Raw genomic sequence first — 15,909 nt, forward strand, 5'->3', positions numbered from 1 at the left:
CCAGGTGCGCCATCTCGCAGAGGTTAAGCAGCAGGCAGAGGCAGCTGACCACGTACATAACCAGCAAGAAGACTGTCTTCTCGGTGGGCCGCGACACGAAGCAGTCGACCATGTGTGGGCAGGGCTGGCGGCTGCAGCGGAAGAAAGGCCGCACCTCGAAGCCATACAGAAAGTACTGGCCCACCAGGAAGGCTACCTCGAAGACCGCCCGCGCCAGCAGCTGCGCTACGTAAGCGCGCATCAGGCCCTCACGCTGGATGCGCCGCCGCCCATCGTGCTTGACAGCGGGGCTTGGGGCACCAGCAGCGGCTTTGCTGTCCACATTGGCCCCCTTGGCGGCCATCGCTACCTCCTCTTCTTCCTCCTCGCCCAGGCCCTCGGCTGCCTCCAGCTCCTCTTCATCGCCCAGGGCCAACATGGGCTCCTCCTCGCCCAGATCTGAGGGCTCGGGCCAGCCCGGGTGTGGGGGCGGCAACGGGCGGCGGGGACAGGGCAGGCGGCCGTGGTGGCGGCGGCGGAGCGCGCGGCGCCGCTCCTCCTCTGAGGCCCGTGCCAGGCGGTGGATGGCGTAGCCCAGGTACATGACGGAGGGTGTGGAGATGACCACGATCTGAAAGACCCAGAAGCGCACGTGGGACAGTGGGGCGAAGGCGTCGTAACAGACGTTGTCGCAGCCTGGCTGCCGGGTGTTGCACGTGAACTTGCTCTGCTCGTCCGAGTAGATGGACTCACCACCCACCGCTGTGAGCACGATGCGAAAGACAATGAGCACTGTGAGCCACACCTTGCCCACGAAGGTGGAGTGGTTGTGGATCTCCTCCAGCAGCCTCGTCAGGAAACTCCAGCTCATGTTGGTCATAGGGGCAGGCGGGTGGGACCTGAGGCCGGTTACATGGGGTGGTCAGCACAGTCAGAAGCCTAAGGCACCCTGGAACCACATCTCCAGTGGGCAGCCCCAGAACCTACAGGAGGTCAACCACACGGGTGCTTGGGAATCAGCACTCTGGTGGGGATGAACCTTTGGTTTCTGCTGAGCCAGCTCCTCCCCACCCCCGCTGCCCCACCCCAAATTGCTACTCAGCAAAGCCCACCTACCTTCCTTTACACAACTGTGGTGGTGGGGAACTCACAATCTCACAATGAAAGAGGCAGTCTCTGCTGGGGCCGGGCATGCTGCTTCCACCCCAATTCCTAACCCTGTCCTTGAGATATAGGGAGAGGCAGTTGTCTCTGCCAAAGGACAAATACAGAGGCCTCATTTCCAATGAAACACCCTGCCCCTGGGCCTCATCTCAGGCATGATAACCCTAGGCCCTGGGACTCAGAGAAGCATGGCCCCACCCCCCAAAAAGCCTGACAGTATCAGCAGTGCCCACTCCCCAGCTCTTGGGACCACAGAGCCCAACAGCTGCCTTCCTGGGATGGACAGGGAAACTGAAGCCAGCCCACTCAGTGTGGAGGCTACATGGCCTCAGCCCAAGATGCACCCATTTGGTCACTTGCCTCTCACCCTTACTTGGGCCTGGCTCAGCTCACTGGGAGGCACCCATACTTCAGCATTCTGCAAGATGTATGGCTGACAGAGACTTGGCCTCCAGTCTCCAGTCCCCTGAGTCACTCCTGTTGCTCTGCACCCCTACCCTCTGGTGCCTAAGTCCCCCAGCCCTTACAGCCACCATGGATCCTGAGCTTCCCCATCCCTCCAGCACCCCAACTTCTCCAACACCACAGCCCTCTAGCTTCCCTCAGCCCTCCATCACCCCGGCCCTCCAGGTCTCCAGCTCCTCTAGCACCCCATCCCTTCTGCCTTGTCTTACTCCTCACACTTCACAGAGCTCTTGATTGCTCCATCTCCAAAAAAAACCCCTATCCTTCTGTGCACCCCTTCTGTTGGTCCTGCTGGACAGGGACTATCCAGCTGCCCTTTTTGGTGCCCAGGTATTCAGCTTCTCAGTCACTCTGGCCTCTCTCCCAGGGTTGCAGCCTACCTTCTTTCTGAAGCTTGCAGTGTGGACCAGCTCCAAGCTGGGCAGGCCAGGTGAGAATGGACACCTGTCCAAGGTGGACTGTCCAATGAGGTGCATAGATGCACACAACAGAGTCACGCAAATGTGAAATCACATGGATACACTCAGCTGCACACAACTGCATGCAGTCACAGGCATATCCAGTCAGCAAGGCACCTGTAACACTCTGACATGGCCTGGGGGCCATATCATGGTGTCTGGGCAACTCTACCTCCTAGGTCAGCACCCTCCTCCAGCTGACCCCATAGTAGGAATGTGCCCAAGAAAGGGAGCTCTGCAGCAGGGCCTCAGGGCTCCTCCCCTCTACCTCCAGGACCTAGGGTCTTACAACTGCTCCCTCCCCTTCTTCCCTAGGAGGCCAGCCCTAGGGCCAGTACCTGCTCCTCAGTAGGTTTGGGGTAAGAGACCCCTGAACGACAGCACTTCTGGTCCCTCCCTCCTAGACCAGGGCCTGGGATGCAGCAGGCAGGCACTGGGCAGCAGTAGGTATGAGATGAACCAGGAGAAGCAGATGGGGCACAGGACACCAGGCTCCTGGCCCTCTTTATGCAGTTGGAACCCTCTCCCCTCCCTGGTCAGGAAGAGGGGACAGCCAGAGTTCCTGGGGAAGTGGCCCTACTTCCTCACATCTGTGCACAACCTCCCCTCCCCACACCCTGGCCCGGTCATCACTCACAGACACGAAGCATGCTCACACACATACATGCAGCCATAAACATTCATGCAGACACACCTACACTCAAAGACATACAGTCACCACTCAGATCTGCACAAATGCACCCTCACACGTGTACACAGTAATAAACACTCATGCACACAGACATGCACTCCTACACACACACAGTCGCCACTCAAATCCTCAGAGATGCACACTCACACATGCAACACACATATGTAGTCATAAACACCAATGCACACAAGCACACACAGTTACCACTCACACATGCGCTCATATTCACAGGTACACACAGACTGGCGTTCCCTCAGCCCTCCAGGGCCTCATCTTCATCTCTGCTGCAAGTAAGAACACAAGGGAAAGGGGACTGATGTCATCCCTGGGGTGGCCCTGGATTCTCCCATCATCCTCACAGGCTAGCTGTTCTTTGTCGGGTGTGTCCTAGTCACTGACCTCAACAGTCCCCTCGCAGGTGACAGAAGCATGAGTGAAGACCACTGGGCTCAGCCCCAAAATGGGATGGTATAGCAGCCCTTCTGCCCAATTCCTTAGTCTCTTCTCTCCCTGTCCAAGACTGAGAAGGCCCTAGGATTAGGTAGTCACTGTGGGAAGAAACTCTTGGGGAACCTAAGAGGGGGCACAGAACTGTCTAGTGGTGTGTACTAAATATTTAACAACTGGCTGTCGTGTGGGTGGGGGAACCTTGATCTGTAGCATTGCCAATTTCTGTGATGTACTCCTACCATGGCTGGATGTAACTATGAAGAGAGGTGCACACCCTCCTTAGCATAGCACTGGACTGGTCCTGAGGACTGTGGGTCCACACTTTACCTAGGGGAAATTGTGACTGGGTGTGGTCAGCCCTGGGAGAAGCTAGAACAAAGAAAAGAGGGTGGATCTGAGGGAGCCTCCTGGAGGCAAGTGGCTCTGAGTAGGGGGTATCCTTGGGCAGTAAAGTGTAGGGGAGTGAACTTCTCTCTCTCTTCCTCCATTGTTTCTTATTCTGGGTTCTCTGGCAGAGGAGAAAGATTGAGGACTCAAACTCCAGAGAGGGACCAACAATGGGAGAACTTAGACAGCAATGGGTGGGCCTGTTTGCAGCCCTTCCATTAACTCTGGGCCACTGGCACCTGCTCTGGCTCTGAAACCTGGGGGTCTAGACACATGATCACAGTTCAGTAGGTGCATACATCTATTTGTTCCACAAACGTATTCTAAATACTACAGTGATGGAGTTGGTATTGACCCAACTTTGGTCTGGAAGGAGCCTAGCCCCTGGTTTTGATGCTATCCACAGTCCGCATCTATTCTGAGCTCCGCATGTGTGTGTCCAACTGTCTTCCTGACATCTGCATTTGAGTGCCCAACAGGCATCTTAAACTCCAGATGATCAAACCTCAATTCCATACCAGTTTCCCCAGCACAGAGACCCTGGAATCATTCTGTTTCCCATACCCCCATCCAATCCATCAGCAAATTCCTGTGTCCAGAACCTGGCCACCGCTCGTCACTTTGCTACCACTCCTGGCTCAAATGTCACCAAGGCAGCTATGGTTTTTTTTGTTTTTGTTTTTTTTAAGCTTTTATTGTGAATTGAGTGGTAGTTTACATGGGAAAACGTTGGTTTTGCACTCAACCAATTGTATTTTCTTTCATTGCAATGATTAGCCCCTCCATACTTCATTGGTTAACAGTATTTGCTTCTATTCCCTTTCTTTTCTTTCTTTCTTTCTTACTGATGTACACAGAAACATGCAGGAATATATAATCGTTTAAACAATCAAAGGGCACATTCTGCAAGCCACACAGGTTCAGCACACAGGCTTTCTCTTTCCAAGAGTCTATAGCCCTCAGCTGCTCTATCTCTGCATGCCATCACCTCTGCTTCCATCCATCTCTGGTGTCACTGCTTCTTTGGTTAGGGTCCCATGTTCTGCTCAAGAGCAGCTGCTTTTGATAGCCTTTTCCACTTTACTTTTTCCTGCCTTGGATCTTTGCTTTACAGAAGCCAGGGGATTGCCTTAGAAACATCCATTGATCTCTGCTGCAGCCCTTCTATGACTTCCATGATTTTTACAACAGATGACAAGACTTTACCTAGACCCATAAGGTCCCCTAACTTGTCCTTACCCTCTTTTCCCCTTCCCCCATTCTTACTCTGGTCATTCTACTTTCTTTATTGTTCCCAACACAAGCCAGGCTCACTCCTGCCAAAACACATTGCCATGATTTGCATATCTGCTGATAGACGACCGCCTGGAAGTCTTCTGACCACACTGCCAGCCAGCATGGGCTAACAATTCTCATACCACTCTACCTGCATGCTGGGATGAAACCATTCTGTAAGTGGGTGGTGGGAAAGGGGAGTGGGCTGTCTCACTGCTGGGAGTGAGAAGTTACAGACAAGCTGAGGAGGAGACCAGAATGACCCACATGGTGTGGACTAGAGCTGGAGACAGCATTATACACTCATGCTCAACTTGATGCAGAGACAGATGGCTGCATCTAGTAATACGTGCATATGTACACATTAGTATCCAGACATAACTTTTCTTGCTCTGTCCTTTAAGAGGTCTACCAGCAAGGGCCTAGTAGCAAAGACCCAGCACCCAGATATTGGTTTTGAAAACTGCCCTTCAATAAAAAACAAGCAGAAATCCTTGGGAAAATGTCCAAGCCTCATGTTGGGGCAAGAAAGATACAAGATGAGTCTGCATCAAAAATCCTGCACTAAAGGGTGTCAAAGGACTCCTAGCATGGTGCTGTAGGATCAGCACTGGACTGTAAACCACAGAGTTGGTGGTTCAAACCCACAAGCTGCTCTTCAGAAACCCTATGCTGTGAGTTGGAACCAACTCAACGGTGCTTTACAATAACAACAACGGGTGTCAAAGGACATAGGAGCCAACTGAAAGAGCGCCCAATGGCCACAACTGGAACAATGTGAGCAAAAAAGTATTATATAACCCACAGACTAGAATGAGTACCCATGAGTCTATACTGATTTAAATTAATGATTGAGTAACTGGGAGAGAAGAGACAAATCTCCTGGGCAGAATTCCAAATAACTTACATAAACTCTCTGCCTTCAAGGAGGTGGAGCATATATACCCACTCCTTAAGTGTGCACTTCCTTCCAAAGTTGGAGGGAATAACTTCACAGTGGAGAAATCTGACAAGTATGACCTCAACCATGTGATAAAGGTCAGCCTCAACAGTGATAAATCATGATAATAGTATGTGCCCTTTATATGATCTGATGAGAATGGAACTTCATTTTTGTGGGCTACCTCCTAAGACATACATGAGAAAAACATCAGACATGCCAATAGAGAGATATCCTATAAAGTTCTGACTAGAACTCCTCACTTCCATCAAGGACATTAAAAAACAAGGAAAGTCTAAGGAACTGAGCCATGAGATGCCTAAGGAGACACAACTAAGTGGAATGTGGGATCCTGGAGTAGAAAAGGGACATTAAGGAAAAACACAGGAATTCTGAATAATGTAGACTTTAGTGAGTCATACCTGGTGGTGCTATGGGTTAAGTGTTGGGCTGCTAATTGCAAGGTTGGTGGTTCAAAGCCACCAGCTTCTCTGCAGGAGAAAGATGAGGTTGTCCATTTCCATCCAGATTGAGTTTCAGAAACTCTATGAGGTAGTTCTACTCTGTCCTCTAGGGTGCCTGTGAGTTCGAATCAACTCAGTGACAGTGGGTGTGTTGGGTTAGTTAGTCATACAGATGAAAATTGGTTTATTAATAACATACTCTGCTAACATAGGACTCCTGGAGTGGCACTCCAGCATCAGCACTGGACTGCTAACCACAAAGTCAACAATTCAAACCCACCAGCTGCTCCTTGGAAACCCTATACAGGGTCGTTGAGTGGAACCTTCCCCAAGGCACTTAACAGAAACAACATGCTAATGTAGGATGTTAACAGTAGGGGAGACTGTTTATATCTTCTCAACTTTTGGGTAAATCTAAAAGTGTTAAAAATAAAATCACCCCATTACATCTAATGCCTCTCACAGTTTTGCCTGTCTTAGAGTTTGTGGTCTCCCCTAGCATTATGTGGGCAGAAACTTCAGTGGTGGCCCCACTCCTAGAATAGGGCCAAGAGCTGAGCTTACTAGCCTTGTTCTGAAGGGATGAGTCACATGGCACGGGCAGGGACTGGCTGGTAGCACAAGAGGAAGCTCTGGGAAGGACTACTCTCAGAGAGTTAGGGAGCCTAGGTGAGGAGCAAACTGGACACTTGTGGTTGGTTGACCAGTGTGGTGGTGGTGGTGGTGGTGGTGGTGGGGGGACAGGGGAACCTGTGACTGGTGACTAGCAGGTGGGCTCAAGCTGAGTTCAGGGGGAAGAGGAGAGTAGGGTAGTGATCCCACAGGAGGTCTTGGAAGTCAGACTCCAGAATTTGCCAACTTGTAAAGTGAAGGAACCTTTTGTTCAAAGGAAATCTTACCTAAAACTACACTATAAAGCAAATAGGGGATGAGGCCCGGGATGCCCCCTGGGTGGCCATGTCAGGGTATAAGGGAGGCAGGTGTTAGCAAAGGTATCAGGGGCTAGGAGGGAGTGATGACCTCACAGCATTTCCTTTGAAGATTGCCAGGTAAGCAGAAGGAAGCTCTATAGGGCCTCAGAGAGGTACTGTGCCGGGAGACAGGACTCAATATGTTGTGGAGGTGGGACTTGGGTGCAGAGGATTCCCACTGGACCTGCTGTGGAGTCCTCCTGGCCCCATCCTTCCAGTTTGCCCTCTAAAGCCATGAGCTCATTGCAGGCCATCCTGTGGAGATACCAGTGCCAGTGTGGGGGACCATTAGCAGGGGGTGGGAGATGACCCTCATGGGTGCAGACGGTGGTGTCTGGGTGGTCCCTGCCCACTATACAGTCAGAGTTTCCTCTAGGATCTTACTGAGCCTGCAGGGGACTGCCTCCAAGGTGATTTCTTTGCGGGATGATAGGCTTGGGCCAGCCCACTCAGATTCGTCCATCAACACTCTAGGAAAGGCTAGCCCAGGTGGGCAGCTGGGTTTTACTCCTACTCCCTTCGAGACCTACTCACCAGAGTCAGAAAACAAGTCTTCTCCAGGAGGTGGGCTACAGGGTGAGGGCAGGATAGTGAGCAGTGACTAAATTCTCCTCCATCAGTGGTACCGGCCTTGCCCAGGAATTTCCTGTCCACCCACCCAGCCTCCGTTTCCTCAACCAGGACTCTCTCTGAACAGGGTAGCCCGGCCTGGGCTTCCTCTGGCAATGAGATGTGGCTCCTGTCCAAGTCTGCCCCAAGGGCCACATAGATTGCTTGGGCTAGTGAACCACTCCTCTCCTGCTTGATGAAGGGACCTGTGCATATGACCTAGCACTACAATGTGCCTCCTGTAAGCACACTGGAGCAGTCCCAAGGTAGCTCTCAACAACACAGAGCTGATGTAAAGTACCTCTTGACCACACCACATTTCTGCACCCCAAGCTCCCCACGCATAGCCAGTCAAGGAAGCTGTAACATGGCCCTGGGTCAGCCTTCAGGCTGCAGTCCTGTTCTTTCTAGGCCTGAGGCCCTCATGATTAGCTCCTGCCACCTTGAAACTGGCCTCATCCAGTCTGTGCACATTGGCTCACAGCACATACAGCTCTCCCATACATGCATATTTTGCTTATTTTCACAATACACATATGAATGCACACATTGCTCACATACATATTTACACGATTCCTCATCCTCAACCGCAGTTACAGCATACTGTCTTAGGGGATGCTCACATATGCACAATATGCTCCCTCTTGCACTCGCAACATACAATATACACACTCACACTTGTACAACATGCTCACACATGCACATGACACTCTTACAACACAAAGGAGCACACAGTATTCGTGCACACTCAAGCTCACAGACACATGTGGACTCACACTCAAGGACATCTGTCCTCTCCCTGGCCCCTGACCGCACACACCGCTCTGGTCCTTTCTCCTCAGTCCAGGCTTAGAAGGGTGGCTCCATACTGACTCCCACATCACAACCCCACCCACTTTCTCCTGCAATGGTGACTGAATGAATGGCTCCCCCACCAGGCCAGAGCCCCAGGGGACAGGCGCTCTGCTCAGGGAGGAGGGGATGGTACTATTCCCATCTTCTGTCTTGGTGCTGGCAGCCCCAGCGTCTCTGCTCTTCTGCCCAATTCCACTATCCAGCCCTGCTCTCAGCACCATCCTCTGCTTCCAGCCCTTGGTTGCACTGTAAAGTTCTAAGTTCTGTCATACTGGATGGACCTGGAAGGCCTGCCTCTTCCACCTTCTACACCGAGTCAAACAGGGGTAGTCAAACCTGCCTGGAAGCCAAAGCCGGGCCTCCAGAGGTCTCCAAAGGAGACATAGAACCTACTGGGAATCCAGGGCCCCAGTGAGCTGCCTGGTGTGGACGATGGGACCCTGAGAGGTAGCGGGGCTGGAAGGTTCTGAGAGAGGAACTAGGAAGGCAGGACAGGCCTAGGAGGGCCTGGGAGTCATTCAGGCCAGCCAGTACTTCCAGCCCCAAGCCTTGCACATTCCTCCACACTTCTTCCAATCCCTCCACCTCCACACACCCTGGGCGCCCCCACTGACAGTTGCACACGCACCTTACTTACAGTGTCTCTTGTTTGTGCCGCCAGCTCTTGGAGGGCTGAGGTCTGCTTTGCTCACTACTGTGTCCCCAGGGCCTAGACCAAGGGGAGTACCTGGCCCTAAAACCATGCTGACGGCTGACATGCTTGGAGCAGAGGCGCTGGGATCAGCCCATACTAGGAGCTGTGTACAATGGGGTTCAATTTGCCTATCTGTTTAAGCAATGGGTGGGGCCTGACTCTCAGCAGTTTCTTGGGCCAGTCCCCTTCAAGGGGTAAGGTCCACCCCTAACAGTGAAGGCCTCCTCCCCACAACGGACTCCAGGAATCCTCTGAGGTTGAGGGCTGGGCCTGGTGCCCCCCTCCCCCCTGCTCACTCTGAAAGGACAGGACTTTGCACACTGCAGCTGGTGCTGGAGCAGGGCTGGCAGCGCTCCTGAGGCTGAGGGGCCCCAGCTGATGCTGGAGGTGGCTGGAGGCCCTCATATAGCCTGAGGAGCTCCAGCTGCTGGAGGTGGGTATACTGTGATAGTTCCTAAGGCCAGGCTCCGGTGACCCAGGGCAGTAGATTGCTGTCTCCTGCGTCCTACACTGGGGACCTGTCTTTTGCAAGACCCCATGAGGCTGACCCGACTACAGAGAACAAGAAAGTACAGAGAAAGGATAGTCAAGTGATGGTGGCTCTTGCATATGGTGGTCATTTCCTGCCTCCCCTCCCCAGCTCTGGCTTCCTAACTTTGCAGGGGTACCCCCTGGCCTTACTCCCAGGGTTCTCAATGGGTAATGGACCATGATGTGCTCCAAACTGCCAAGCATACCTGAATCCCTGTGGGAGAGGGGCCCTACCTTTTCCAGGCCAGGAAATGCAAGAGTTTGCTTCTGAACCGTCCACCTCCTGGCTGACTGTAGTCCTCCCCAGGGTGTACGCCCGCCCACAGTCAAGTCTTGGGGGCCGAGTGGTGCAGGCGGCTGACCCAGGGCCACCTCTCACCACCAAGCACAATGCAGAGGGAGGAGGGGATCTTCAAGGGCCCCATTGTTCCCACCAAAGCTGGGGTCTGAATCCCTGCGATTGTCCCTGGGGGTTGGGCAGCAGGGTGCTACACGCTTCCACTGTCCTGGTAGCGACCTTGGGGCTGAGGTCCATAGAAGGAAGTAGATTCTCAAGGCTACACAGCAGGTTCTTGAAACCAGCCCAGCCCAGTTCACCCTCAGCAGCTTTCCAGCCTCTCCCTGGAGTAGGAGCCTCTGAGTGAGGCCCTTGCCCACCCACCTGTGGTACATCTGGATTTAGCTAAGGACACAGGGTCTCCCTGCCTGCCTGATCCATCAGTCTGGGTCACCTCCCCACAGGACATGTACCACCTCCCAACAGGGCTGGGGGTAGTTCCATTGCTTCCACTGTGAACCCTGTACCTGACAGCTCTCCTGGGCTAAGACAAAAAGGAAGAGACCAGGAGGGAAGGCAGCAGGGATGGGAGAGGCCAAGGGTACACATGAGACCCGCCCAGGCAGGTCAGTAGTCAGAGCTAGGGGACACTGACACCAAACCATTGCTGGCCTGGGAGAAGGCAGTGAGTGTGAGGGCTTTTGTGCCCTGGGAAGTCCTGGGGCTGGCGCTCCTGCCGGGTGTCTCTCCTTGACCAGGGGTGCCACGTCCATCACCAGGCTTTCCAGACTCCAGGGTTGCAGAGATGGGGAATCTCAACAGAGACACTTAGGGCTCCTCCCTTTGACCTGGGCAGGGTGGGCCAGGCCAGGCAAGCCACACACAAGGCTGACAGACTGCAAATGCCCCAGTTCCCAGTACCTGGATAGTTCCTATGACAGAGTGCCCCTGCTGCATCCTACAACGTTTCCCACCTACCCCACCTATAGAGGCTGAGTGGTATCCTCCCCACTCTCAGCAAGCACCACAAAGGACCGCATGTTCTGGTGTCTGCTGCAGCCAGAGGAATGGACTGAAAGATGCTCTGGGCTGGACTGTGAGCTCCCAGCACCCCCCGGTGCCAGCTGTGGGCACTGCAGCATGTTCATGTAGAAGCCCAGAACAGTGCCATCTGGAGTCCTCCCCTACGTCTGCAAAGTGCCCTCATAGTCCTTCTCTTTTCCACCTCATAGCAGCCTCCAGGTAGCAGTGGGAGGTGAGGCTGTTTCCTGGCAACCCTGCCCTGATCATTCATGGGAGCCAACTACCCACCTTTGGGCAGGAAGCAGTCCCAGTCCAGAGGGCTCACCCTGTGTCACCCTCAGTCAGCACTAAATGGTCTATTGGTGTTGGCACCCTGGAGGCCCCCCTGGTATCCCCAGCTCACCAAGTCGAAGCTGATACAGCTCATTATGAAGGGATTGAGCAGCTGTGAGGCATTAGCCTTAAGCAGGGACCCTGATGACAGTCCCCGCTGCAGGGACAGTGCTCAGGGCTCTCTCTCTCCAAGCAGTCTGGGTAGGGTGGCCAGTGTGGAAAGGGTAGTGGAGAACCAGCCACAGCTAGCCTGAGACCTGGGCCCCTGAACATGGAAGGATCTAGCCATGCCCCATTCTTCCACCTTGCAACACTTTCTCAACTATGCTAACCCAGTGGTTATTTTATTACAGTGTCAGCCCAAGCTCTGGCCTCGTCAAGAGGGTACTGGCTGGTAGTCACTGAAGAGTACAGTGCACCTGTGGGTGGGCTATAAGCCGGGCCAGGAGGGGTGGTGTGGGAGCTGAGCTGATCAAAGTCCGCCGGGGGCCTCCCAGGCTATGTGGGCCGAGTCTCATGGCAGTGCCCAGGTCCATGGAGCTGCCAGGAAGTGGGCTGCAGACTCAGGCAGGGGCACCTGGAATGGAGGCAAGGCCTGGAATGAGTCCATGGAGTGAAAGCAGGCTCGGGTGCCTCTCAGGAACAGTCAATCCCTTGAGCTTTCTTGATTTCCTGCCAAGAAGAAGAGGAAGTCATGGGAGGGGCTCCAGACAGAAGAGGGGTCCAGGGAGTTGTGAGCTGGGCTCCCAGGTGACTCCCAACATGGGTGGTGGCATGGCTTTGCTCAGTGCACAGGGTTAGCCGCCACCTGCTTGATCTTGGATTTCCTCTTATGTAGAACAGAGCCCTTGCATGTGGCTTCCACCCTGGGCCACTGAGTAGGGGGAACTCTGACCTCGGAGAGAGCTTCTTTCAGAGTCGAGTAAGCCTTGTCCAGGTTGTCGTTAATGATGATGAGGTCAAACAGGCCTGGCTCCTTGCCTGAAACATGGGCAGGGAGTGCCTTCAGAGACAGGGTGCTGCCCAGCCCTTCTACTCAACCTCAGGCTCTCCCGTCCCACACTACTACAGGCAATTTCTAGGGACCCCGACTGGGTGACAGCTGACTACAGACAGGTCTGCCGTTATCCAGTGCAGCTAGAAGCTCCTGACCAGAGGCTGCCCTGGCCATAGCCCAGACATTGTACTCTCACCTCTACAAGTTTACACACAGCCCCCAGCTGGCACTGTGTGCATGTGTGTGTGTGGGGTGCTGCCCACTGCTACAAAATGTCCCTCTCCTAGTCACACCTACGGGCAGAATTTGCCCAGAGTCCAGGAAGGCTGGACTTCACCCTGAGAAACCTTCAATGGGCCCATCCCCTCCTCCTCTCTGCAGGGCCCCCAGAAGCCTTGGTGCACAGTTTCGTGTTACAGTGCTCCCTTTCCCTGTTTCCACATCAGTCCCCTTTTGGTTTTGTTAACTGTGTTAGTTTTGATTTTATTGTAATGCTGCTGCTTTCTGACTGCTTAAGAAGCAGACAGGACATTTACATAAAACTTTTTACATTGGCTTAAATCAGATTAAAGTGGAAGAGAAGAGGATCCCACCACACTCTACCAGTAGAAGCTGTTGTCTGGGGACTGACACTGGGGGTTTGGTGCTGTGGGAGGCAGGACTCTGCATCAGTCTCCTGAACCGTGCCTACTCTGGGACCCCACATGCTGTCCTACCCCTCAGGTCCTGTTCACAGACAGCGTGACAGTGTACTCACTGCTCTCCATGTCGGCCTTGGCGGTGGCCAGCCGCTTAACAAGGCTCTCCTCTGTTTCAGTGTCCCGGGCTCGCAGCCGTTGCTCCTGAAACATACCCATGGGGTTGGGGTGCCCCCTGGCTGGCTCCCTCTGCATGCAGCCACCCGCAGGCCCGCCCAGCCCTGCACGCACCAGGACTTCGAGGGAGGGGGCCTGCACACAGATGTAGAGGGGATGCAGGTCTGTCTTCTTGATATTCCGCACACCCTGCAGATCCACGTCCAGCACACAGATGCGGTTCATGGCCTGCACGGCCTGCACAGCTGCTTTACTGTGGGGTGGGAGCTGCTCAGCCCAGCTGGATGCCCTGTTTCTCAGTGCATTGCCTGTTTCCACCCTGCCCCTGTCCTCAAGGCTGTGAGGGGCCCCACATGGAGAATCCTGGACAGGGATGTGAGGAGGCCTCTACCCTCCCCACCCAGGCTGGTGGCATTTGTATCAGCACTGGTACCGGTCACACACCTCTCCTGTGGGTCTGCTCTGGTCACCTTGAGCCAGCCATCCCACCTTCCCTAGGGGAAGTTCCAAAAAGACCAGCTAGCACCTCATGCAGTCCCAGGGCTGAAACTCCTCATGATCCTCTCCCTGGCTGTCACCTCAGTCACACAGCAGTTGGCTGAGCCTGCAGAACAGCTTCCTGCAAGGCTGCCTTAATTGCTGTGAGAGCCCCATGTCCTGCCTTGGTGAGTGCCACCTGGGTCCTTGATGGGTGTATCCCACCACACTGCTGCTCCTTTGGCCTCCTCCTGTGCTGGCCTTGTCACATGCCTGGAGAGGGCCTGGCCCCTGGTTCCCTCTCCAAGCGTCTAGCACAACAGGCTGTTGTGCTGCTGCACACTCACCACGCACCACATACCACCTGCAGCTGGGTGGTCCAGAAAGCCCGGGAGGATGCAGTCTGAGAAAGAACTCTCTGCCTGCCCCTCACAGGCTAGCTCTGGTGGCCCCACAGCTGAAGCTGAGGCTGAATATGCAGTGTCACCTGCAGTCCCCCGTCTCTCCCCAGGGATGGCTGAGAGACAGCTCAGGGCAGGCATGACAGGGCCTGCCTGTAGAAATTCCACTCTGGGCCTTGTTAGCCAGGTTCTGGCAGGCTCTAGTGGAGACCCTGCTCTTTAGGGACCACCATGGGCCTGGTACACAGGTGCTGTGGAGAGGGAGGTGCTGTCTGACCTATGATGACCTTGTCTAGCAAGTACCCCCTGGCATCACCTATGCCCCATAGAAAAGTCAGCCCACCCTGGTCCCACCTTGTTCCATACAGGTTCCCTGAGAACTCAGCATGCTCAATGAAGTCACCCGCAGCAATGTCTCTCTGCATGGCCTCCCTGGTGACAAAGTAGTAATCTGGACAGGATACGGGAAAGAAAGAGTGCTTTCCAAAGGCTCCACCGCTAGGTGGAGCTGAGGACCAAGGCCAGGGAGGCCGTGCTCACCTTTGCCATTTTCCTCTCCAGGTCGCGGGTTCCTTGTGGTATCTGCAAATGAGTAGTGGATGTCAACACAAGTCCAGCCTATCTCATGCTGGCTCCCAGGAGTTCCTTGGTCAGGGGAGTACCAAGAAGCTATGTGGGCTCCCAGCAGCAAAGGGCCTGAGCTGTCGAGCAGAGCTAACTGGTCAGGCCCACACCTAGCCCTCACATTCAGCCCTTCAGGGCTGTCTTCACGGCCTACATAGGCAGGAGGTTCCCTATAAGCCAGGGGGACTGGGGTATCAAGGAGGCCCCTAGGCATGAGGGCCTGTTGCTTTCCCTGCCTCTTTTGCATGTGAGGGTTGCCTCCCCAAGCCCTCATGCCAGCAGGGGTTCTACTAGGACTCACGGGAAACACTGAAGCCGAAGACGGTGCTGTATTCTTGCAGGAGCCTCTTCAGCAAGGTGCTCTTCCCAGCCCCTGATGGGCCACTCAACACGACTGGTCTTGGTCCCGACATCCCTAGGGAGACATGAACATCAGGGAGACAGCCTGGTCTGGAGTCCTTGTCCTGCAGGCCATCTCTCAGCTAGGAAGGATGGCCTTGCCTGAACCAAGAGTAAGCACCAACCCTGTCAGTACTTCTGCAACCTGGGTTGCCATGTTTACTTGTCAAACTCAGCCTGGGCTGGTTAAACTGTAACACGCACATATACCTGTCTTGAACAGCAGACTTCCAACAAAGAAAGAAAAGGAATCATATGGATGATTGGGTTTAATTATAGACCTCTCCAGTGCAGAACCACCATACCTGCCAACCCAAACAGCCTCCAAAATCAGCGCATGCCCACCCAAGGGGCACCCTGGCCTGAATGGATGTTCTCCCCCAAGCACACTTCAGGTAATACATGCTGCTTCTCAGTCTGCCCTCCACCAGTCCTCTTCAGCCCCTAGCTGGTGGGCAACCTGATCCTGGAGAGGTGGCTCTGCCTGCAAAGCTGCTGGATTCTTAGGACAGATGCATCCCTCCTCTCTGCACTGGGCCTTGCTTAGGTGGCCCTGTTTCAGAAGCTTCTAACCTAGAGGTAGCGCTACCAAAAGAAGGGGTTTAACACCAAGGAAGTGCTTTATGAACC

At 54.1% G+C, this 15,909-nt stretch overlaps 2 protein-coding genes across 2 annotated transcripts in view; both read right to left on the reverse strand.

Moving 5' to 3' along the window:
• Positions 1–859, reverse strand: part of GJC2 (gap junction protein, gamma 2, 47kDa) — a 3,766-nt gene extending 2,907 nt beyond the window's left edge. Inside the window, exon 1 of the mRNA XM_006876129.1 lies at positions 1–859. Within this exon, the coding sequence (XP_006876191.1) occupies positions 1–859 (859 nt within the window).
• Positions 860–12,202: 11,343 nt separating this feature from the next.
• On the reverse strand, positions 12,203–15,293 carry GUK1 (guanylate kinase 1). Its single transcript, XM_006876130.1, has 7 exons — positions 15,182–15,293; positions 14,797–14,838; positions 14,611–14,707; positions 13,493–13,631; positions 13,321–13,405; positions 12,462–12,547; positions 12,203–12,238 (listed from the first exon to the last, which is right to left on the reverse strand). Exons 1-7 carry the CDS (start codon positions 15,291–15,293, stop codon positions 12,203–12,205), a joined length of 597 nt encoding a protein of 198 aa, XP_006876192.1.
• Positions 15,294–15,909: the final 616 nt, after the last annotated feature.

Source organism: Chrysochloris asiatica, unplaced genomic scaffold (assembly GCF_000296735.1).
Source record: "Chrysochloris asiatica unplaced genomic scaffold, ChrAsi1.0 scaffold00354, whole genome shotgun sequence".
NCBI classification, from domain to species: domain Eukaryota; kingdom Metazoa; phylum Chordata; class Mammalia; order Afrosoricida; family Chrysochloridae; genus Chrysochloris; species Chrysochloris asiatica.